Source organism: Lygodium microphyllum, chromosome 30, assembly GCF_053477565.2.
Source record: "Lygodium microphyllum isolate KBCC chromosome 30, Lygodium_microphyllum_v1.1.10, whole genome shotgun sequence".
NCBI classification, from domain to species: Eukaryota; Viridiplantae; Streptophyta; class Polypodiopsida; order Schizaeales; family Lygodiaceae; genus Lygodium; species Lygodium microphyllum.
In genome coordinates, this window is record NC_141164.1 from 94821392 (window position 1) to 94845137 (window position 23746).

A 23746-nucleotide genomic window follows, 5' to 3' on the forward strand; every position below is an offset into this window, starting at 1 on the left:
TTGTATATCCACCATGCCAAATCTTCCCATTGATATAATGTCAATATGGGCTATCCCTTCTTGGGTATTATTAGCTAAATGAATGATCTCATTGGGGTCATGTGTCCTGTCATTTAGATAGACTAGTTGTTATAGCTTCTCAAAGGCCCCTCCTACAGAGAGATCCACAAATTTTGGCTCATTCAACCCTTCCCTATTTGAATTATTGCATATTTCATTGTCGCGACCCAAACTAGGTAGGGTTTCAATCGTAGGCCCATCACCTAGATACATCCTAGAGTGGTGCACATTGTTAGATATATCATTATGAACTCTGGTCTCATCCACTTGAGAATTAACCATGGTATGACCACTTGGATCTCTTCGCTTTTCATCTAATCCACTAGCCACACTTTTAGAGGTTTTGGGCCTCTAAACCCATCTCCTTTTTATCATTGCATGGCTTGAATGGATGCCACCACTTCTTCTATTTTTATATTCTTTCATGATGACTGACCTATCTCAACTTGCTTACTGCCTATCACTTCCCCTAAACCAAATGCTTTTACTAGATCTAACCCTAAATGGGTCATTAATATCATGAATCCTAGGTTTCCTATCACTTAGACTCCCAACAGTTGATATGGCCTCCACATGATAGCATGCATCACCTATGTTTCGATGAGTCATCTCATCCACATAATTTTGTTTGAATTTTGGACCATTCTCATTAGTTCTTCATCGATTTCCATCTAGCTCATGGCTTTGGAACATAGGATTGGCTACACTAGGATGCTAGGGTTCTTCGGCCTTGGGATTGTCATAGTTAATGCCAAGATTCTCCCTAGTATGCCTCTCATTTGCACCTCGAACATGACTAGCATTCAACAAATGTTGCTAATCCTTATGAATTTCAAGGGTGCGGGGAAAACTCCAATAGCTCTCCCAACACCTATAAATGTATCGAGAATGTATCTCTCATAATCACCTGCTTGGACCTTTGCCTCCTTCAGTGACTTAGGGTTTCTCATCCTAACTTGGAATTGTGTGTTTATTTCCAAGCCATTGACAAAGAGTTCACCAAGTACATCTTCTGGTAATTGATTGACTTTCCTTGGCCAAAGCTTCAAAATGTCATCAAAGGCTCTTGTGTGCTCTTTATTAGAGGTCTATGGCTCTTGTCTAATCTGCATAAGCTGCCCTAAGACCTAGGTCATGGGAACCTTCTTCTCATATTCATCTAAAAATCTATCGCATAGTTCCTTAAAGGTTTTGATTGATCCTCTCAAGAGGCTTCAATACCATTTCCTAGCCTCTCCTTTCAAGGTAGTTGAGAACACAAGCATCTAATGTATATCATCAAACCCACTCACAAGGCAGGTTAGGCCATATTCGTTCAAATGCACCATCAAATCCTCATTTGAGATCCCATAAAACACTTGGAGATCCCTATAAGGAGGAGGACATTTAGTCCTCTTCTTTGGGATAAAAAATGGGTCATCTAGATCTTCATATTCATCTTGACCTAATCCGACCATTTGAGGGCCACTAATCTCTTTTGTTTCCATCTTTATCGATGTAGAAAGGTTACTTATTCCATGGACTTCCCTTTCTACCAACTCACAGAGTAGTCTAGGGAGTTCTATAACTTTCAGCATATCATTTTCATTCTTTCTCAGAGGATCTTCTATCCCTTGATCATCTATGGGTAATTCCCTAACAAATTTAGGTTGGAGCTTTTGCCCCTGACCTAAAACAAATATATTTGTGTTATTTAGAGCTTGGGGCTCATGCCTCTTAAGCAGTGGTTTTCCCTTAACAACTATGGCTTCCAACGTCCTTATGAGGCCTAATATTTTAGCATGGTGACCCACAACAATGAATGTTTTAGCCACAACTCCATTCCATTTTGTGTCTATACTTTTCCATGGTGTTACGACTTTAGCATGATTATTAGTCGATTCCACAACTGCCACGAGTTTGAATAGACTCGTTACATATTCTCTAGGTTGATGGATAGTTGTACATATTGATTCTTGAATAGAGACTACATCGAGGCGTCAGTCCATGCCATCATGCTAGAGGATGCGCTGACCACTAAATGCTTACTTTCCATGTCACATAGATCATCCCTCGTAGAGGATTAAATCTCTACGTGATTGATTAGCTTCATTAGTAAATTTTATATAGGGCAAGACAAGTGTTTGAAACCCTAGGAAAACCCCATTTTACAAATAATTTAGTGCATCCCTAATAGACAAGGTTATAAATTTTAAGTCCCGTTTCGGACAAGGTTCAGAAACTACCACTTATTAGCAGCTCTCGGCAAGACGCACCACTGTTGGGACTAGAAATGGGCCCAACATTGGCTCTAGGGCTCTAGCGGGGGGGGCTCCTAACCTCACCTAAACAACCCCATGGCCTCATGGCCAAGAGCATATAAATATTATGAACTGATTTAACCAATGAATGTGTTTGTCGATATTATTTCTAAAGCATAGTCCAACGCATTGCCCTTCTTGACTCCAAGCAATTAGAGTTTCCAAACAGATCAATGTCTAGCACTTTGTATCACATACACACCCCCCAATTGATTGTTGTGGCCCCACTATGGCTCTCCTACACTCCAAGGATTAGCCCCAAGATGCGCCATTCCAACATAAAGCACATGCGAAACATAGTCCTCTCTTTTAATATTCGTTCCAGGAGATAATTCAATCCTTACCAAATCAAGCTCCAAAGGAAACAAACGTACTATCCAATAGCATGGGACTCCTTACACTCTCAATGTGGGTTGAATATTCGTAAACAAGTGCTATGCATCTAGGAGGTAATTTTCATGATACCATGTATACAGAATGCAAAACAAAGTGAATGCCATAGAGTGCACAAACAAGTAAACTTATAGATCAAACAATGTGAATTGTGCATAAACAATTATTTTAATGACTTCAACATAACGCAATGCATCATTGCTAAGATAGCACTGAAATAAGTCATGCTACTGTCCTTTCTTAAACTTAAAACGAATGAATCCTATATGTCAAGTTATGCATAAAATCAAATTTCCATGGATTCTTAACTTCCCACAACCCTTTCCCCCCTATCGCTTAAGATTTGCATTCGTTGGTAGGTGTAAATAGCATTTTTAATGTGTTTTTCTTATATAGAAAGTGATAAATACTCACTATAACATAAATAATGGGGATAAACTGAGGCTAAACCTCATGCCCTAGCCTCACCATACATTCATGGACATATTCATAATTTTCTATAATCTTTTCATACATAAAAGCAATTCTTTAAAAAAAAAATTCAAGATTCATTTTATTATTTATTAATGTTTTTTCTAATTTTCAAACATGTAGAGCTTTCATGAACTAAGTTATAGCATTACACTTCATATGACCCAATGTGAACACCATATGAACCATGAAAACACATAAAATCCTCAATTTCTCCAAAATCCTACAATTTTTAGATTGCGGGTTTTCTCAGTTTCGATTTTAATTATACAAACAAAAAGAATCAACTAATTTTTTTAATTTTTCAAGCATAGAAATCATATTCAAACATTTGAAACCATTTCCCATAATATGTGCAAAAGATTTATCATAAAATGTAAAAAACAAACACTTGCGTGTTTAATTTAATATGAATCCGCATGTATTTCAAAGTCAAGAAGCTGCATATTATGGAAATCTATCAATTTGGCCTCCATCACGCACTTTTCGACTCTAAGATCCAATAACCGCTTTATAATGCAAAACCTTGCGGGGATTAAATGGAGGTCAAAGAGACTATGATCGTCGACAAACAGAGACTTGCATTGGGTTCTTGGTGTTGAAATCTATCCAGAAAAATTCTAGCTCATCAATATGCAACCATTTCATTTTTCATGAAAATTTGCTCTTTTATGCCTCCCAGGGTCTTTTTCCACTCTAAATCGACTCCAAAAATCCAATCTCATTGCTTGAAAAAATCCACATGATATTGCAAAAATTCAAGACAAAAGACCTAGTGCACAAGATAATGAATCGAGTGTACAAGCTGGAAGCATACATGCAATATCCATAATTTCATAAGATAAATTGAACTTAACAATAAGCATGTACCATAATGTATTTTGTGATGTGGGTGTCTGTGTGCAGCCTTGTATTTATTAGGAGGAAGACACAACACCTTTAAGGGCTATTCACACTAAAAGATACTCGAATTCCAAATTAGTCATATGCTAAATCGTGCTAAATGAAAACCCCAATATTGTAGCCTTAATAGTCCAACTCTTGCTAATAAATACTCTAAAATAATGTCATCTTGCAACAACTCCAAGTTCCCACCAATGTTAATCATTTTCATTTTCCTAATAAGGCACCCAGTTCCTACCAATGACTTGAAGTGCTTTTTGTTGGTTAACACTAGCTCCATGTGCATGAATTCCAGCTTTGTTTGAATCCTAAGATGGACTAGTCTTTGTGTGCTTCATCCATATGGGAGGTCTTGGCACGTGAAAAATATATCGCATTACAAAAAACACTACATGAGGAGGTGGGAAGGGGGGGAGGGGAAATAAAAGGTAGTGTAGTACAAAAATGTTGAGTAGTCTCAAGTGGAATTTGATCTCAAGTCCTCCACATTATTATTCCAAAGCCTTAACCACTTGGCCAATTCCCTTTGAAACCTCTCCCATAACTTTTCCATTTAGACTATCCCCTAGTTCAAAAGCTTAGAGCCTTCCTTGTCTCACTGGGAGTTTAACTCAAGGGTGGTTCTTGAAGCTTCTCAAGGAGTGCACAAACAATGCAAAATTTAAAAACTAGGTGTGAAATCCTTATTGAAACATTGGATTTCCATTATGCCCTTTGCACATCAGCTAAAGGGTAGGATTTTAATGCAAGTCATTGATTTCTTAAGCCCCTAGTGCCACTAGAATTACTTAGGCACATGCACTTTAGTTACAACCACAAATTCCCAATCTTGATCAATGAACAAGTAGGGCCTTAGTCACATCTTGATCAATCAAAGATTGAAGTGGTCTTTTCATGTGAAGCTAGCACCAATAATGCATGAAAAGAGAGGGGAAATTGAACTCAAATCCCCCACATTATTACTTTAAAGCCTTAATCACTTGGCCAGTTCCCTTTGAAACCTCTCCCACTACTCTTCCACTAACAAAGCAAAAAGGAGATCTAAGAAGCATGCTAGCAAAAAAGAAAAATAGTGACATCATAGCAACCAAAACTAGTGTAGACAATATGACAACAAAACCTGTAAGCTTCAAAGTAGAACCTACTAAAGGTAGTGATCCTAAGCTACCCTTAGAGACTATGATAGAAGTTAAGATCACCTATATGTATGAGTATAATTACAAGTCTTTTGAGAAGATGTTAGAACTTGGTTGGGGAAAATTGAGGATAGAGAAACCTTCCACCTTTGCTAGATCTAGATTGTGTAGAGAGGCTAGACATATTCCTCTAGAGCAAAAAAATCCCATAGCATAAAAAGTGATTCACAACTATCAAAGCTAACAAGATGTGACTAAGACCCTAGTTGGTTGTTGTCTATATCTTGGATGATTTTCCTAGCAACAACCATCCAATTAAGTATGCTTAAGATTGATGATCATAAACCCATACTAGCACTAGTCTACCTGCATATTAGGTTATGGAATTCATAATGGAGTGTAGTTAGATGAATATGGAGATACCAAGCTATGATCTTGGTAATTTCTTTTTGGTACTTAATTGAACAATTCAATAATCATTGGTTCTCTAAACATGAGATTTGTTATTTTTGACACTTAAAACCTTGCGAATTAATCTCCTTAAGTGATAACTTTAGTATTGTTTGGTACTCTAAGATAATTCTTAAAATATTTTGGTAATTTTTAGTACCAAGTGGTCTCTTTATGTTACAAGGTTTTGAGGTTAGGCACTTATATTTAAGTAGTTGAAGATTTGGAGTTTTTTTTTGTAGGGAAAGTGTATCCTTGAGAGATATTTTTGGTGCTATCTAATACTTTTATTATTTCTCAAATACCTTGTAAAATCTTTTGGTACTAAGGAGTGTTCTTTTAAAGCCAAGTCTTGAGATTTGCTACTTATATTTTGAAAGTTGAAACCTAAGAAGAGTGTTGTCTTCTAGTAGGAAATTACATGGCATTTTCATTTTTGACCTAATGGAATGTGATTCACTCGAGGCCGAGTTTCAAGAGTCTTAGATCTAAAGTGACTTTTTTAAAATGTTGATTGTGAAATTGAAAAGGGATAGAAGATTCACATTATTTACCAAGCCCCACATTGTGGATGAAGGCAATACAATCCATGTTTAATGTAGCTATAAGTACCAAAAAGTACTAGAAAAGGCTATAATATTGACATTTTGATGCAAAAAAACACTACACAATATGGCAGGTAGGAGTAGCTATGAGTAGTTAAATATATCATATAACTTCTAAATATTAGAAGTGGGGATGAATTACACATTCCAGGGTCAAACACTACATGAATAGCCTTCCATCTAAGCAAAGTAATAAGTCACTAGTGGGAACAAGTCATCTTCCATGTCAAATGGTGGACGTCACCTACAATAGGCTAGTGGATAGGGACCTTCGGTCCATCCTTTAAGCCAAGGCTTGACTATATCCAATAGATATGAGGGATTGTCAAAGGGCTCCACATTTGGCTTATAGGAATGGATCATTAAGTAGTTTTCATACTCATTCTTCAAAGACCTGCAGTGAGTGTCTTCTAAAAAGTATCATGTTACTACCATTAAATTGAGGGTGTTTTTCCCACACAAGTTTTTTAAAAACATGGGCTGGACATGACCTATTGAAAATAAGAAAAAGAAGAATAAGATATACAATAGAAAAAAGTAGACCATCACTTGCTCTTCTCAAGATTCCCCTTATGAATACAACTCTTGACCAATAGAAAAAAGTAGACCATTACTTGCTCTATTCAAGATTCCCCTTGTGAATACAACTATTGACCACTTCAAAGAAATTTTTGATTGAAAATAAGAAAAAGAAGAATAAGATATACAATAGAAAAAAGTAGACCATTACTTGCTCTTCTCAAGATTCCCCTTGTGAATACAACTCTTGACCACTTCAAGGGAATTTTTGATTACCAACTCTGCTACTTTGAAGTATCAAATTGGGTACTATTGAATACCATGTTTGGCACTCCATAGTATCAAATTTGGTGCTCCACAAAACCAACTAGATACTCTATTAGAATAGTAAGACCAATAAACGTTAACCATTTGATACTTATAATTCTTTAAGTACCAACAACAATATGATTCAAACATTTGGTACTATAATAGACCAAATTGGACTGGCTAACAAATATCTAGGAACAAAAGTTTAAACATTTGGTATAGTAGAGTATCAATTTTGGTACTATGGATAGTGGTACTACGGATCGTGGTACTATGTAGTACCAAATATGGTATATGTTTAATTAGAAATTTAGTATTCTAAGACATCAAGTTGCTATTAGAACAACAAAAGAAACTCAAGCGAGGGACAAAAATAATCCTCTTTAATCAAAAGAAATACATGGTTGGATTTTTTGTGTTGGAATAAGCTGTCATAGAAATCTCCTGGTACTTTCTGTCACTATTTGGTATTTACAGGATCACTACAACTTGATCATCATCATCATCATGATATCAAAACAAGATTATGGGAGCTTTTGAGCCTCACACTTTTAACACTATCTACATATGAGAGAGGGTTTGTGTAATGTAGAAACCGTAGATTAGCATTCCACTAGGCCTATTAGGAAATCAAAAAATTTGGAGTTGTAGTTATGACTAGTGAAAAAAACCAACCACATTTTACATCTTGGTTGTTTCAATTCATGAGTGGACATCTAGAAACTTTAGGAGGTGAAAGTCAAAGCTTGTGAGAGGAACAAGCATGATGTTTCAATAATGGTCAAGCCTACTTTACCTCTTGAGTCCTCAACTTTGGAAGGGCTAGTCAAGCATGTGCATGATATTTCAATATGTAGCACATGGAAACTATGTTCATGAAAATCGTTTTCGGTAGCATGACACAAAAGCTTATTAGCACTTGCTGAGAACCGCTACTCATTAGCACTTGCTGGGAGCCGCTAATAAGTGGCAGTTTCCGCTAATAAGTGGCATTTGCACTAGACTCAAAATGTTGGATAAATTTTTGAAATAGGATTACATGGATTTGCCTTTTTTGATAAGTAGAAATTTTGTAATGTTCAAAGTTCTAATTTCTAAATGTTCTTTTATAAAATTTGAACTTTTTTTGGGTGAAAATCTTGCAGTTCACTTTACTTTAAACTTGGGTTGGATTTTTGTGAATACTGAGGAGTGGTGTTCAAAAAAGGTGGTGTATAAGCGTATCACAAGGTCAATTAGCTTTGAGGATTTATGATGAGACTTGAACCAGCGAACAAGAGGAATAGGGTTCGAAAAGCGAGTGTGTGAGCTTATCACAAGGTCGATTGCTTTGAGGATTTCCGATTAGGCTCGAACCTAGAAGAATTTTAGCTAAAGATGTATAGGGAGAGTGGTTGATTTGCAAGTTTAGGAAGAGTCCAAAGGGATTTGTATGAGTTCCTCAAATATTTTTGCTAGACAAGCAAGAGGAATGCTAGACTATGGTCAGTAAGGACACTCAACTGAAGTTTGGGCGACTAACACTATAAACCTTAGTCCTTAGCTCCTCTTGTTTTCATAGGGGCTTTTAAATAAAAAGACAGAGCTGATGAGAGAGAGGGTGGCTGCAGCCCCCAAGCTGGCCAAACCCGAAGGGTGGCTCCTTGCGGAGCCATCCATCAATCTAAGAACCCATGTTCTTCTCCTGCTTCTCATCGTCCCCCTGATGCAGAGCAGCTCCTGTTTTCTTCCAGCACGGTGTGCAGAGGTGGACCTCCCCGCAGATGCCCTCACCCTCTTGGCTTTCAAAGCCTCTCTCTCAGACCCCCTCAACCACCTCGCCTCCTGGTCTCCTCTCTCGGGACACAACCTCTCCTCCTGGCACGGTGTCATAGCCACTCCTTCTCAATCTGTGGTCTCCATATCCCTCCCTTCCTGCAACCTCACTGGCCCCCTCTCCCCTGTCCTTGGCAACCTCTCCTCCCTGCAGCATCTCCACCTCTCAGACAACAACCTCTCAGGCCCCATCCCCCCTCAAGTCTATGGCCTCCCTTCCCTCATCTCTCTCGACCTCAGCTTCAACTGGTTTGGGGGCCCGGTGCCCCGGCGCTTCGCTGCCATGCCGCTCCTCCAGGTGCTGGACCTCAACACCAACTGCCTCACTGGTGGCATTCCTGAGGACATTGCCAACAGCTCTGCCCTCCTGAGGCTTGACCTGGGTGGTAACTCCTTTGGGGGTCCCATCCCTCCCCAGCTGGGCTCCCTCCCCAACTTGCTCAATTTCTCTGCCTTCTCCAATGGCCTGACAGGAACCCTCCCTGCCTCATTGGGAAATCTAACAAAGCTTCAGTGGCTCTATGTGGGATATAACTCACTACAAGGGGAAATTCCTTCCACTTTGGGGAATTTGGAGGATTTGCAAAACCTGGATGTGTCCAACAATTTGTATATTACACAAAGGATTCCTTCCCAATTGGGACAATTGAAGAGTCTGAGGTATCTACGCTTGGGCAACAATATGGTGACAGGGAATATTCCTCCTGAGCTGGGCAATTTGAAGAGCCTTCAAGAGTTAGAACTTACCCTCAATAATCTAACAGGGAACATACCTCAAGAGTTAGCAGGATTGACCAATTTAGAGCTCATCCATCTCAATTACAATAACCTATCTGGTCCATTCCCTGCATGGATTGCAGACTTGCCCTCTCTCACTAATGTCTACCTTAACAACAACTCTCTTACAGGCCAAATGCCACAGCACTTGGGCAGAGGCACAAAGCTGCAGGAGCTGGATGTGTCCTCAAATGAGCTGGATGGCCCAATCCCTCCTGATTTGTGCTCGGGAAAATCTCTGACTAGGTTGCTTCTATTCTCTAATAAGCTCTCTGGCCCTGTACCTGAGGGGGTATTGAATTGCCCAAGCTTAAACCGACTCCGTCTACACAACAATATGCTCAGTGGGTCTCTCCCAGGCATGGTCACATTCCCGCTGTCACTGCAATACTTTGAGATTTCGAACAACCACCTGACGGGATCCATCCCTGCAGGGCTTGGGAATGCCTCTTCTCTGCAAACCATTCTGATAGCGCAGAATCAGTTTGAAGGGGGACTGCCTCTGGAGCTAGCCAATCTGTCTCGATTGGCGAAGTTCCATGCCTCTGAGAATCAGTTTCGGGGCTCCTTTCCTCTGCAATTATGTGCCAACAAGCCAAATTTGTTCAGCTTAGACCTCACAGGCAATGCATTTGAAGGTCCAATCCCATCAGACTTGTCAGGATGCACGGGTTTACAGGAATTGTATCTCAATGACAATCAATTCAGTGGTTCTTTCCCTTTGGAATTATGTGTCAGGAATCATAATCTCTATGACATGAACCTTGGAAGCAATGCATTTTCAGGCCCACTCCCAACCGAGATCTTGAAATGCACAGGTTTGCAGACTCTATATCTCGATCACAATCATTTCAATGGCTCCATACCAAAAGAGTTAGGTGAGTTACCAGTCTTGGAGAAACTAGATCTCTCTGTCAATGAGTTTAAGGGGATCATCCCAACCACATTGTCCACATCGCGGTCCCTGATTGCCTTGAATTTCTCGTATAATCAGCTCTCAGGCCCTGTTCCAGAGGCAGGTGCTTTCTCGAACCTCTCGGAGAGTAATTATCAAGGTAATCCAGGTCTTTGTGGAGAGGGTCTTACAGGTTTGCAGCGCTGCTCTGATTCTCTCTATGATGCAACAACACGGCACAACAGCAAGGCACAAGTCTCCCCACGGTTGATCCTAGGTTTGTGCTTAGTGGCCCTCCTTGTCTGCCTTGCATGTGCATGCTTGCTCTACATGAAGTGCAGAAAGGTATTCTATATACTGGAACAGCAAAGGAGCCGTGACAAAAGCAGCTTCTGGAACATCACCATGTTCCAGACTTCCCTCGTCATAACAGCCGAGGATCTGGAGGCTGCCATCAAGGAAGAGAATCTGATCGGTCGGGGCGCATCCGGGTATGTGTACAAGGGCAAGACAGGGAAGGGAAAACTTTTCGTGGTTAAAAAGCTGTGGGCAAGAGGGGGATCAGAGGATCAGTTACTTTTAGGTGAGCCTTTGTTGTGCGACCATGGATTCATGGCTGAAGTTCAGACTGTTGGGAGGATAAGGCATAGAAACATTGTCAGACTCCTCTGCTGTTGTGTGACAAGGGATTGTGATCTGCTGGTTTATGAGCACATGCATAATGGTAGTTTGGCAGACATGCTTGAAGACAAGGCAAAAGCAGGGGCCCTCCATTGGGATCTTAGGTATAAAATTGCAGTGGATATAGCACAAAGTTTGGCCTATCTTCACCATGACTGCATGCCTCAGATATTGCACCGCGATATTAAGTCGAGCAACATCCTGCTTGACAGCAGCTTTGTAGCCCATCTAGGTGATTTTGGGCTGGCCAGGCATTTGCTCAATGCAACAAAGCAGGCAGAGACGATGTCTATTTTAGCAGGCTCATATGGCTACATTGCCCCAGGTAATAGACACGTGAGTGCTGACAGCTGACTTGGAGCTCTTCATTCCCCTTGCTCATGCATCAAGCATTGAAGATGATATGCATGCCAAAAGAGCAAACAGGGGAATGAAGAGATGATAACATTTCAGTGATGTAGTAAGGTAGTCTTTTAGTGTTCTACACATTCAGTTCTGCTTGTAGCTGCTTGTAAGCAAACTTAACCAGTAGAACAGCATCAATAGGCAAGGCAATGTAATTAATGGGCTATACACTGACTAAGGTAGACTTTGCTTGAGCAGTAGCTGATCACGTGTGACTGATGGAATGCTTTGCAGAGTATGCTTGGACGTTAAAGGCAAGCAGCAAGTGCGACGTGTACAGCTTCGGCGTGGTTTTGATGGAGCTTGTAACAGGAAGGCGGCCAGTGGACATCGCCTTCAACAATGATGGTGGTGGGGGTGGGCAAGGTGCAGAGACTTTAGCCAAGTGGGTAAGGAAGAAAATGGCTGAGGACGGCTACAAGGAAGGTGATGCACTTGACTTAGTGGACGCAAGTCTTGGGGATCTTCCAGGTCATGTGAAGGAGGAGGCCCTTTGGGTCCTTGATGTGGGGTTAATGTGCACAAGTGCCTCTCCCCATCATAGACCCAACATGAGACAGGTAGTGGACATGCTTCTAAGACCCAGACTTGGGCATACCACGCCCTCCCTTGGTGATCTCCACATGATAGAAGGGAAGGAAGAAGATCTTCTTCTTGTGGTGAAGGAAAATGAGTACCCTTAGAACCAGAGTTCTCTATCCTCAAAGAAATATAGCATGGGTTGCCTTGGCCCCAATTTAAGAAGGCTCCAATTAAGTCAACACATCCTACCAAGATAACCAAACAATTTAGCCACATAACATGCCCACATGTGCACATGAGAACATGCAAATATGTGATTATGCTTACACACTAGGTTTGTATACACACATACAGTTCATAAATAACTTCAAAGTTACTCTTCATGCTAACCTGCATGTATCACGGCCAAAAGCAAACCATATGTCTCATGGGTGTGTCCCCTCCTTGCCTTGTGTGTGTGTGTGTGTGTGTGTGTATGCGCGCGTGCAAAGGTTGCTAAACTTGAAGAATAATAAGATGTATAAGAGGCTGTTTGGCCAACATGTGAAAGTAATATTCACCATTGAGAAAAACAAAACTAAAAAGTGTGACAATGGGAACGAGAGAACTTGTTGAAGCCCTTAAAAAGTAGCAATATCCTACAACATCATGCACAAGCAGTGATCAAAGTTGTGCGAATAATATCTAACCTTAGAGCAACAACATCACGAATGACAACCCCTATTGATATCAAAGAAGCTACTTGCCACAACAATAAACCTCTAATGTGACAAGTATGACCATGAATTCTAAAGGTAGAGTGAAAGATAAAAGCATTTCTGCCATTCGAAATGCGTCCAAATTCAAATCTAAATGAGAATGTTGTGGTTGTAATGTGCCATTCTAGGGAAACCTTCCCAAGAGATGAATGTGTAGCTAGTAATTCTTTAAGATGTCATTATAGTCCAAACCTTGGAATCAAAACCCCAAGTCTATTTAGCAATTGGGCATGGTCCAAAAAGACGAGATGCAATCTTCTACGCTTGTAGTGCAGAATACACAATGGCCACTAGTAATCTTGCATCGATGCATAGGGAGACCTCTCCCTCTCTCTCTCTCTCTCTCTCTCTCTCCATTAAGACAATAATATTCAAACATTCTTACCTCATATTTGCCCCCAAAAAAATGTATGTATTACTATGAATCTCAAGCTTAGTTTTTTCTTGAAATGAACAATCTCCTTGTATGTTTGTGGCCAAGTTCATTTATATGATAATGATATTCAAAGCTAATAGGTTCTCCTCTCCTTCATGCCTGATTTTTCCGTACAATTAACAATCTACTTAAAATCACCATATGGTATCGATGGCTTGATTAACACTTCCTTTTAAGATATCTAGCCCTTATTTTCACTATTTGAATAATCTTTTACACATTATAGAAGTACAATATCAAGTTAATATGTCTTCCTCCTAAAATGGTTATTTATAAAATCTTTTCTCATAAGTTTATAACCTAGCAAAATAAAATGTTAACTATTTGAAACAAATTGCTAACAAATCAAGCAATCAAATTGTATTTACATATGTGTATATGTATATATGTATGTATGTATGTTTGTATACATGTGTGTGTGTGTGTGTGTGTGTATGTGTGTATATCTAATATTTTTTCATTTTATTTATGTATTAGTCCTAAGATGGCAAGCTTTTGACTCTTTTGGCATATGCTTATAATAGAGGAAAAGAAAACTTATTCTTTTGAAATGAATTGCCATTGAAATTGAGATATCAAAACCAGATACATTGACTTCACAACAATGGGGTGTGTAATTTACAAAGACATAAACTAGGTAAAGGGAAATGCCCTTATGTAGTGTTCATGTAAATTGAAATTGCCAAGGTAACATAGTTGAAGTCAATGAAGGCACTCCAACATGGGAAAAATAAGGCATGACATTGAAGCTCAAGTCAAGGCTAGCAAGAAAAGCAAGAAGGCACAATAAAGGATGTTGGGAATGTAGAGTAGACATAAAAAAGGAAGCCCAAGCTTGTTCAAGTCCCATCCAAACTAGAACAATTGCACAATAGAAATAATCAACCTTGAGTTGTTTTCATACTTTACTTCTTAGCTTGGTGCATATATATATATATATATATATATATATATATATATATATATATATATATATATATATATATATATATATATATATAAAGAGAGAGAGAGAGAGAGAGAGAGAGAGAGGTTGGATTTAGGCTCGATTTAGGATTGCAAGAATGCAAGTACACGATTGGGAGAAGAAATAGCTTGAGAGAGTAAAACCCAAAGTGTATTGAGAGGTATCAATAGAGAATATTTACAAGACTAGGTATGCCCTAAAACTGAATAGGCATATATACAAGGCCGAGAGAGTAGTGCACAAGAGAAAACATTCATGCATAGGGAAGAGCCATGCCTAGTGAACTAGATCAATCCATAGAGGAAAATAAGCCCAACACTTTACAAAAATCTCCAAACTTCTCATGAGGCAAAGTCTTTGTGAAAAGATCTGCAAGGTTGTCCTATGTTGGCACATAGGCCAAGTTGATCTCTCTTGTAGAGAGTTTCTCCTAGACATAATGATAGTGCACCTCAATGTGCTTACTATGTACATGGAACATTAGATTCCATGCAATTGCCATTGCACTCTGACTGTTAGTGAGGACGGTGGTGGCAAATGATTGTTCAACATCCAAATCATCTAAGAGGTATTTAAGCCAAACACAACCAATCATAGTTGTGAGAGTTGCCTTATACTTAGCAGCTAGAAGTGGCCATAGTGGATTGCTTCTTTCTTGACCACGATATGGATGAGCTACCAAGCATGAAGTTAAAACCAATTATGGATACACAAGCATCATAACAAACAACCTAGTTAGAATCTAAAAAAGCATGTAAAGCTAGTGATAGTGATCCCCCCTTGGGATAAAAAAGCCCAAGGTACCAAGCTTCACTCAAGTAGTGAAAGATCTGCTTCATTGCATACCAATGCTTAGTGCCTGGGCTATACATAAACTTACCCACTATAAATTGAATGATAGGCCTCATAATGCATATATAAATCAAGCATCCAACAACCTATTGATAGAGAAAGACATCAAAGAAATATTCAAAATCTTGAAGGCTCAACTTTAAACCTATCTCCATAGGAGAAGCTTACTATCTTCCAGACCAAATCTCTACAATAATGTATTAACGTACTTTGTTTGGCACAAAGTAGTACCTCCATCACACAGCTTAAATTGGATGCCCAAATCAACATGTCAAAATCTAAATTCAGCTTAGCTTTAAAATCAATAATATGTGTCCCATTAGGACTAGTGTGAGCAACATGTCATTGAGCATGTCATCAACATAAACCACAAGGCTAGACAGACATCACCCTCATGCTTGACATATAATGTGCTATGAGTGGGACTATTCTAAGAACCATGTGCAGTGAAGTATCAAGTATGCACATATCTTCTCATAACTATCACACAATGTTTGCATTAGCCATTACAACATAGTCCTAGACTACTCAATCTCTACTCTCTCATCATAAAAAAATGCATCATTCGCATCTACATTAGAACTAGGCTAATTTGTGTTACCATGAGAAAACATGTTAGGTTAAAGACCTTTCTCATTTAGCGCTCCATGTGACTGCACACCACTAAAAAGAGGCGAAAAAGTGTCATAGATATTTTGTGATTGTAAATCTATCTCTTTTGTATATGAAAGTAAAGGTTGATAACTTCGATTTTCCATAAAGGCAACATCACGACTAACCAAGATACGCTTACTGGATGGATGATATAACTTATAACCTTCGCTTTGACTATTATTCCCAACAAAAATACAATTTACAACCTTGTCATCTAGCTTCTTGCATTGTTGCATTGGTACCAAAGCAGAAGCTAAGCAACCAAAAACACACAAGTGAGCCACATATGCTTTTTACCATGCCAAAGCCTCATATGGAGTGATAGACTGCAAAGCCTTAATGGAATACCTACTAAGTATATAGGCTACACATAAAATAACTTCAAGCTAAAAACTATGTGGCAAAGCTTAACTCTTAATCATGTATCATGCCATCTTCTCATGAGTGATCTATCTTTCCTCTCAACTGCATCATTTTTTTAATGATGTATACGACACTATGGCATTGGTGATTTATCCCACATTCAACTAGTTATGTATTAAATTCTTGAGACACATACTCCCCCTTAGTGATTAGAGCAGAGAGTGCCCACTTTACTTCCTGACAAATTTTCAACCATGCTAACAAACTGCTTAAAGCACAAAAACACTTCTAACTTAGCTACGTGTCTAAACTAATAAAATCATGAAGCATAAGTAGTTACCGAAAGAGAGTGTTTGCATGGGACCACAAACATCACTGTGCACAAGCTATAGTTTGCGAACAACTCTCACCAAACCATCTTTTGGAAATGAATTAGGCTACATTTTACCCAATATACAAACTTCACAAACATGTTTTCTAAATGCACCAAGAGTAGGCAATGAAGGCACTATATCAACTTTCCGTAGGCATATCAAACTAGCAAAATTTGGATGATCAAAACATGCATGCTAAAGTTTTGCATCTAAAATTGCATGCAAATATACAATTGTATATGCCATGTCTTAACTTGCAAAATTTGGATGACCAAAATATGCATGCCAAAGTTTTGCATCTAAAATTTCTTGCAAATATGCAATTGTATATGCCATGTCTTCCACACATTTCCCATAGTTATTAAGCTTATGTATCTCATGACATAGTGAAATAAATGCAATAATTGTTCCACCACAAGAGAGATTATGAACTGTACATATGTCATAAAAAAACTTCACAATCAAGCAAATCTTGGCACGTACACCACAAGTCTCTTTAAAGGCAGGGGTTTGGGTTTGGTGCCGTCATGGCCCCCAACCAAGCCTCTATAAGGTTCTATATAGAGAGGGCACTTTGGGTGCCCTCCCTAGCCCTTTTGGGTGGTTGTGGGCAGCCCTACAACTGGCCATGGAGCCCTATTTCCTTCACAAGGAGACCCCTCCCATAGAGTAGCTATTTACGGGGGGTAGGTGGGTGCTATGTCCCCCTCTCCCCCCGACCCCACCGCCCTCCATACTCAGGGGGTTGACTATATGACACCCTTCTATAGGTAAAAAATGGTGTTTTAAAAACCCCTTATTTTGAACTCACGTTATATATACATATATTCATGAATAACCCCCCCGAGCCTCCATAGGCCACGGGTGGCTGTGAAGGTGGCCGCAAGGTCCCTTCAATTTTAATACAAATTTTTTTAAGGGGGCAGGATTTTGAGCCCCCCTAACTATCTATACTTGTCTAGATAGTCAAGGAGGGGTAGGAGCATCCTTGGTGCCTCCATAAATATGTCCCTGAATATGTGGGTGGGGGACACTTTGTATGTGCCCATTTTTTATCTTGCACAATATTTGTTGTGATAGCCCTTAGCATGAGAGGTGGAACTTTGCGTCTTATCATGATGCACAAGCTAGAAATTTGATCTTTTAGAAGGATGGTAAGATCCATTCAAGAGAGACAGGTTTGCATCTTAAGCCACAAACTTTGTCAAAGGTAGTATATGGAAGTGTCTTGAGGAAATAGTAACAAGATATGTATTCGCAACCATAGATGATGTCACATAGGTTTATAGATAGAGAAATATCTTGGTTCTCTTGGTACATGCATGGCTAACATAAAATCCGAATTATGCTCACGTGCTTTGGATTGTGTAGAAAAGGAAAAGACTTCTAAGGTTGAATTGTTGTGTGCTAGTCAGAATATACAGAGTATGATAGGTTGGGATACTCTGGTTAACTCTTTTATAGCCTATGCATACTTGGTAGAAGTGCAAAATATTAATATATTTTTGGAGAAAAAGAGGAGAAGAGGTGATGATGTTGTCTCGTATACCCATATTCGCGTTGTATCGGCAATGCTATTTTTGGGTGGTTTTTTTGTGATTTTTTGGGTCTTTTTTAGGCCATTTGTTTTCTTAAAAATATTTTTAAAAATAGCAAATGAGCTTTAAAAAATCTTAAAAAATTTCTAAAATTTTTTCAAAGCCTAATAAACTCATGAAATTTTTTTTGAATTTTTTGAACTCTTTTTCTATTTTAAAAATATTTTTAAGCAAAAAAGGCCTAAAAGAGACCCAAAAAATCACAAAAAAAACCCAAAAATAGCATGCCGATACAACGCGAATATGGGTATCCAATGTCTCAGATACCCATATTCGCGTTGTATCGGCAATGCTATTTACCCAAAAATAGCATTGCCGATACAACGCGAATATGGGTATCCGAGTGTCTCGGATACCCATATTCGCGTTGTATCGGCAATGCTATTTACCCAAAAATAGCATTGCCGATACAACGCGAATACGGGTATCCGAGACAATGATACAACACGAATATGGGTATCCAAGTGTCTCGGATACCCATATTCGCGTTGTATCGGCAATGCTATTTTTGGGTGGTTTTTTTGTGATTTTTTGGGTCTCTTTTAGTCCGTTTTTTACTTAAAAATATTTTTAAAATAGCAAACGAGCTCAAAAAAAGCTTTAAAAATTTCTAAAAAAATTTCAAAGCCTAATAAAGTTATGTAACTTTTTTTTTGTGAAATGGAGACTGATTATTTTGATGGTCTTGTTTTTGTGAAATTGAGATATATTACATTTGAAGAAAGATATACAATGATAAAGCATCAATAATGTAGTGATGCTTTCAATTATAAAATCAGTCTGCTTTAGAATCTGAGTTCTGAGATAAAGAAATAGATTCAAGTCCTTTCTATTTCTTCTTACAAATAAAAGGAATAGATCTTAAGAGATTTGCTAGGATATGATATCATGAGTAGTATCATCCCATGACATCAAGCCACCATTTAGGTATTGAAATCTGATAGTGCTAATAAGAATCACAATTGAAGATATTGAAACTTGAAACCCCATAGTGCTAATCATAGTTGAGGGTATGATGAGAAAAATACTCCCCCGAGCTAATATTAAGTAAGAAGTTGTATCCTTCATATTCTTCGAAGCATCCTGCACACATAAAATCATCTTAGTCCTAAAGTTGATATGATACACAATATCACTAATACTTCTATCTATTACTTGTTTAATTTTTTTATATTTTAAGAGACAAAATTGAATAATAAATATTTTTAATCTATTACTAGGTAAATATTTTTATCTCCCAGAAATCAAAGTACTTCCTTTCTTCTAATTATAATATATTATCATTGTCTTATCAATTAGTCCTTGCTAAAAAGTTGATATTACAACACTGTATAATGAAGATATTCTATTTTCAAGTGTCAAGATCAAAGTGAAAATTTTCACTTTCTATTCTATTAGCTTAAGGATTATCCTTAGTATATCTATCCCTACCAATTTGCATCAACACCATGGGACTCTTTTACCCATTTTCTTATGAATCAAATTGAAGAGATTGAAGAAAAAGCTTGGATTTAGTTGAAACAAAATCTTACAGAATGGATATCTTAGGGATTGAAGTAAAGATGCGGCTTGGATGTCCCAACCTAGTTGGGTCTGCTGAAAACTAACAAGATGATCTCGTCTCAGGTCCATGGAGGACCATATCTCTATAGCTCAATCGGCAAGTAAGTGGTATTGATCCTCTGTGTAGAGACTCTTTTGATTGTTGATCATCTTCTCAAGATTTTGTGAAAGGAGACGAAGGGAGATGAAGGGAGACCAATGCACGCTGCTGGTAAGAACCGGACGTGATTTTGGTGAGAAATTTTACGACAGAGTAAAATCTACTTTAAGAACTAAGAAACAAAGTGAAGAGGAGAGAACAATGATTCAAATGAATGCAGGCGAAAAAAGAAGCGTGATTTTGGTGGGAAACGTGATAGTAAAATATTCAAAATGAAAGAATAATGGCCAAAAAGTGACCTTTGACATGAGTTAACGTTCTTAGGCATTTAATGACTAACCTCTTAAATGAATAATAAATTCTCTCATTAATCACGTCTGAATGGCCAAATTTGGAGGGTTCATTTTTTTAAAACCTCAACTAATTAGTAACTTAATCATTTTCTTACAAGTGCCTTTTTTGAAACGTTTTTGGCCCTAATGAATATCCTTGATGTTGTGCATACAGACATTTGGGGGCCTACACAAAATGTATCTCTTGGAGCAGTTCATACTTTGTTACATTCATGGATGATTGTTCTAGAAAGCTGTGGGTATATTTTATGAAGGAAAAGAGTGAAGCGTTTGAGCACTTTAGAACTTTCAAGGCTATAGTTGAAAGAGGAACAGGCTTGAAAGTAAAGTGCTTAAGGTCAGATGGAGGGGGAAAGCACCTCTTGAATGAGTTCAGTGATTTTCTAAGGTCTCATGGGATAAAGAAACAGTTCACATGCAAGTATACCCCATAGCAAAATGGGGTTGCAGAAAGGAAAAACATACATATTGCAGAAGTTGCACATGCCTTGATGGCTGAAAAGAATATGCCTAAGCATTTTTGGCCTGAGGCTGTTCATACTGCTGTTTATATTATGAACAGAACTCCCACAGTTGCAGTTCATGGTATGACTCTTGAAGAATGCTTTACTGGCAAGATGCCTGATGTATCACACTTGAAAGTGTTTGGCTGCATTGCATATGTTCATGTGCCAGATGAGTTGCGGAAGAAACTGGATCCAAAGGCTGAAAAGTGTGTCTTTATTGGATACTCTTTAGAGCAGAAAGGGTATCGCTGTTATAACCCTGTCACATGTAAGTTCAGAGTGAGTAGGGATGTCATCTTTGATGAAATGAGCAGTTGGTATGCATCTAGTGGTGATGCATTGGATGATGATGATGATGATCATGACACTCATGTGTAGGCTGAAAAGCAAGAATCACGGACTCTTAGTGGACCAAAGACATCATCTGGTAGTCCTTGGTCTGGGAGACTAAGGAGTAGCTCTACATCTTCAGGTGCATCTAGTAGCACTACAGGTAAAGACAAAGGAAAGAATAAAGTGTCAGATGGCATTGATGCTTTTCTTGATAGAGACTCCAGTGGCTCAGAGAGCTTGGATGATGAGCTTGGCATTCCTTCAGTGAGGACTCCAGGTGTGCAGAGAGCACGCGTCAACACAAAGACTCCATTGAATGATCCAGTGGTACGCAGGTCTAGCAAGGTGAGATACCCTGTTAAAAGATTTGGTTTTGAAGGTTATGCAGCTCACCATTATGCTTATATGGTGAAACTAGTTGAGGATGTTGAGCCCACTTGTTTTGAGGATGCTGTTGGTCATACTCATTGGGATGCAGCAATGGATGAGGAGATGGCTACATTAGAGGCCAATAAGACTTGGGATCTAGTATCATTGCCGAAAGGCAAGAAAGCTATTGGATGTAAGTGGGTTTATCAGATTAAGCACAATGCAGATGCTTCTATTAGTAGGTACAAAGCTAGGTTAGTTGCAAAAGGCTATGCCCAGACATATGGCATAGATTATGATGAAACCTTCAGTCCAGTTGCTAGGATGGCAGCTGTCAGATGTGTGATTGCTTTGGCAGCAACCAAAGGTTGGAGGTTGCAGCAAATGGATGTGAAGAATGCCTTCTTGCATGGTGATTTGCAAGAAGAAGTGTATATGGATCAGCCAGCAGGTTATGAAGATTTAAAGCATCCCACGTATGTGTGCAGGTTGAAGAAGGCGCTCTATGGGCTCAAGCAAGCACCTAGAGCATGGTCTGACAAGATCAGAGGGTATCTTGTCAATATTGGCTTTTATGTTTCTGATGCTGATCACTCACTTTATGTGAGAAAGGGAGATGCAGGTTTGGTCATCATAGTCATCTATGTGGATGACTTGATTATTACAGGTGATAGTGATAGTGGGATTGCTGAAGTCAAGGATCTTTTGAAGAAGAAGTTTGAGATGAAGGATTTAGGTGAGCTAAGATACTTCCTTGGCATTGAGGTGATCAGATGTGATGATGGTATATGGCTCTCCCAAAGACAGTATGGCTTGGATATGTTGTCCAAGTATGGTATGACAGCATGCAAACCACTTTCAGTCCCATTGGAGCAGAATGTAAAGTTGAGTGCTAATGTTGGGGATGAGATAGAAGACCCTACTATGTTTAGGAGGATAGTGGGGAGTTTGATCTACATGACCATTACAAGGCCAGACTTGAGCTACGTTGTTGGTCTTATAAGTCAGTTTATGCAAGTACCTAGAAAGCCACATTTGGATGCAGTCAGATGCATATTGAGATATATGAAGTCCACATTACATTATGGACTTTTCTATGAGGCAGGTATAGATGTACAGGTGTTTGGATACACAGATGCAGATTGGGCTGGTAGTATGTTTGATAGAAGATCTATCAGCAGATACATGTTCTCTCTTGGTAGTGCAGCAGTTTCTTGGAGCAGCAAAAAGTAATCTATAGTTGCTTTGTCGAGTACAGAGGCTGAGTATAGAGGTGCTACTGTTGCAGCATGTGAGGTAGTATGGCTGCAAAAGTTATTGGGTGATTTAGATGTGTAGGTGGAAGGTGCAGTTGTCATTTATTGTGACAACATGAGCAGTATATAGGTGGCTAGGAACCCTGTGTTCCATGCGAGGACAAAACATATTGAGGTACACTACCACTTTATGAGAGAGAAGGTACTAGCAGGTGAGATTGACTTGGTGTATGTCAGCATACAGGATCAGATAGTTGACATCTTCACGAAGGCATTGGGTACAGAGAAGCTTCAAAGGTTTCGAAGCTTACTTGGAGTTGCAGAGATGTAGTTTAGCTTGAGGGGGAGTGTTGAGATGACAAGCTCAACACATGCAGACATTGATGATGGACCGCCTGGTTAGATGGGTCCACACGTCTACACTTAGCACGTTGGTGGTCATTATGACTCTCACATGGCCACTGACTCATTACTTATTATATCGGGTTGTTACGCCTATTTACAGCTGGCATAGTTATAGCGCCAGTCGACTAGTGTAGTCGGTTATGCATTGTTTGACTTAGTAGGCCACTTTCCTTTATGTTATATCTTATCTATACTTTGTGTACATTGTAAAGAGTGTGGAAGAAGAAGAAGAAACCAGCAAGAAAACGTTTTGGCCTCCATCTCTCTTCTTGTCTTTTAAGTGAGCTTCTCCTTGTGCATTCTGTGTGTTCGGCGCAGCATCTTGAGCAAGTCCCCCCACCACACGATTCGTGAGACTACAAGCATGCACCTTGGATATGTATAAAGACATAGAAGAATTTTCTCAAAAGGAATGTAAATGGCAACAAGATTGGGCTAAAGCACTTGTGGAAATGAAGTACAAAACAACTAAGAAAAAGGTTAAGTCAATTGTAATGCCTTTACCCTTGACAATGATAAGATGTTTGAGATAGTACTAAAGCAACCAAGTGTAAGATATTCAAGGGGTGTTGGGCATAAGGTTACCATTGAATCAATGAAAAAGTTGAAGGTTCGATA

General features: G+C 39.0%; 1 protein-coding gene across 1 annotated transcript; it reads left to right on the forward strand.

The window, feature by feature from the left end:
* The first annotated feature begins 8639 nt into the window (after nt 1–8639).
* LOC148010140 (uncharacterized) lies at nt 8640–13151 on the forward strand. Its single transcript, XM_087672429.1, has 2 exons — nt 8640–11639; nt 11954–13151. Exons 1-2 carry the CDS (start codon nt 8735–8737, stop codon nt 12400–12402), a joined length of 3354 nt encoding a protein of 1117 aa, XP_087528555.1. The 5' UTR covers nt 8640–8734; the 3' UTR covers nt 12403–13151.
* The last annotated feature ends 10595 nt before the right edge of the window (nt 13152–23746 follow it).

Bases quoted from the DNA above. Each gene is read 5' to 3' on its own strand.
- LOC148010140 (XM_087672429.1), top strand. From the start codon at position 8,735: ATGAGAGAGAGGGTGGCTGCAGCCCCCAAGCTGGCCAAACCCGAAGGG. The intron at 11,640-11,953 runs GTAATAGACACG...AATGCTTTGCAG, and splicing joins ATATGGCTACATTGCCCCAG to AGTATGCTTGGACGTTAAAG.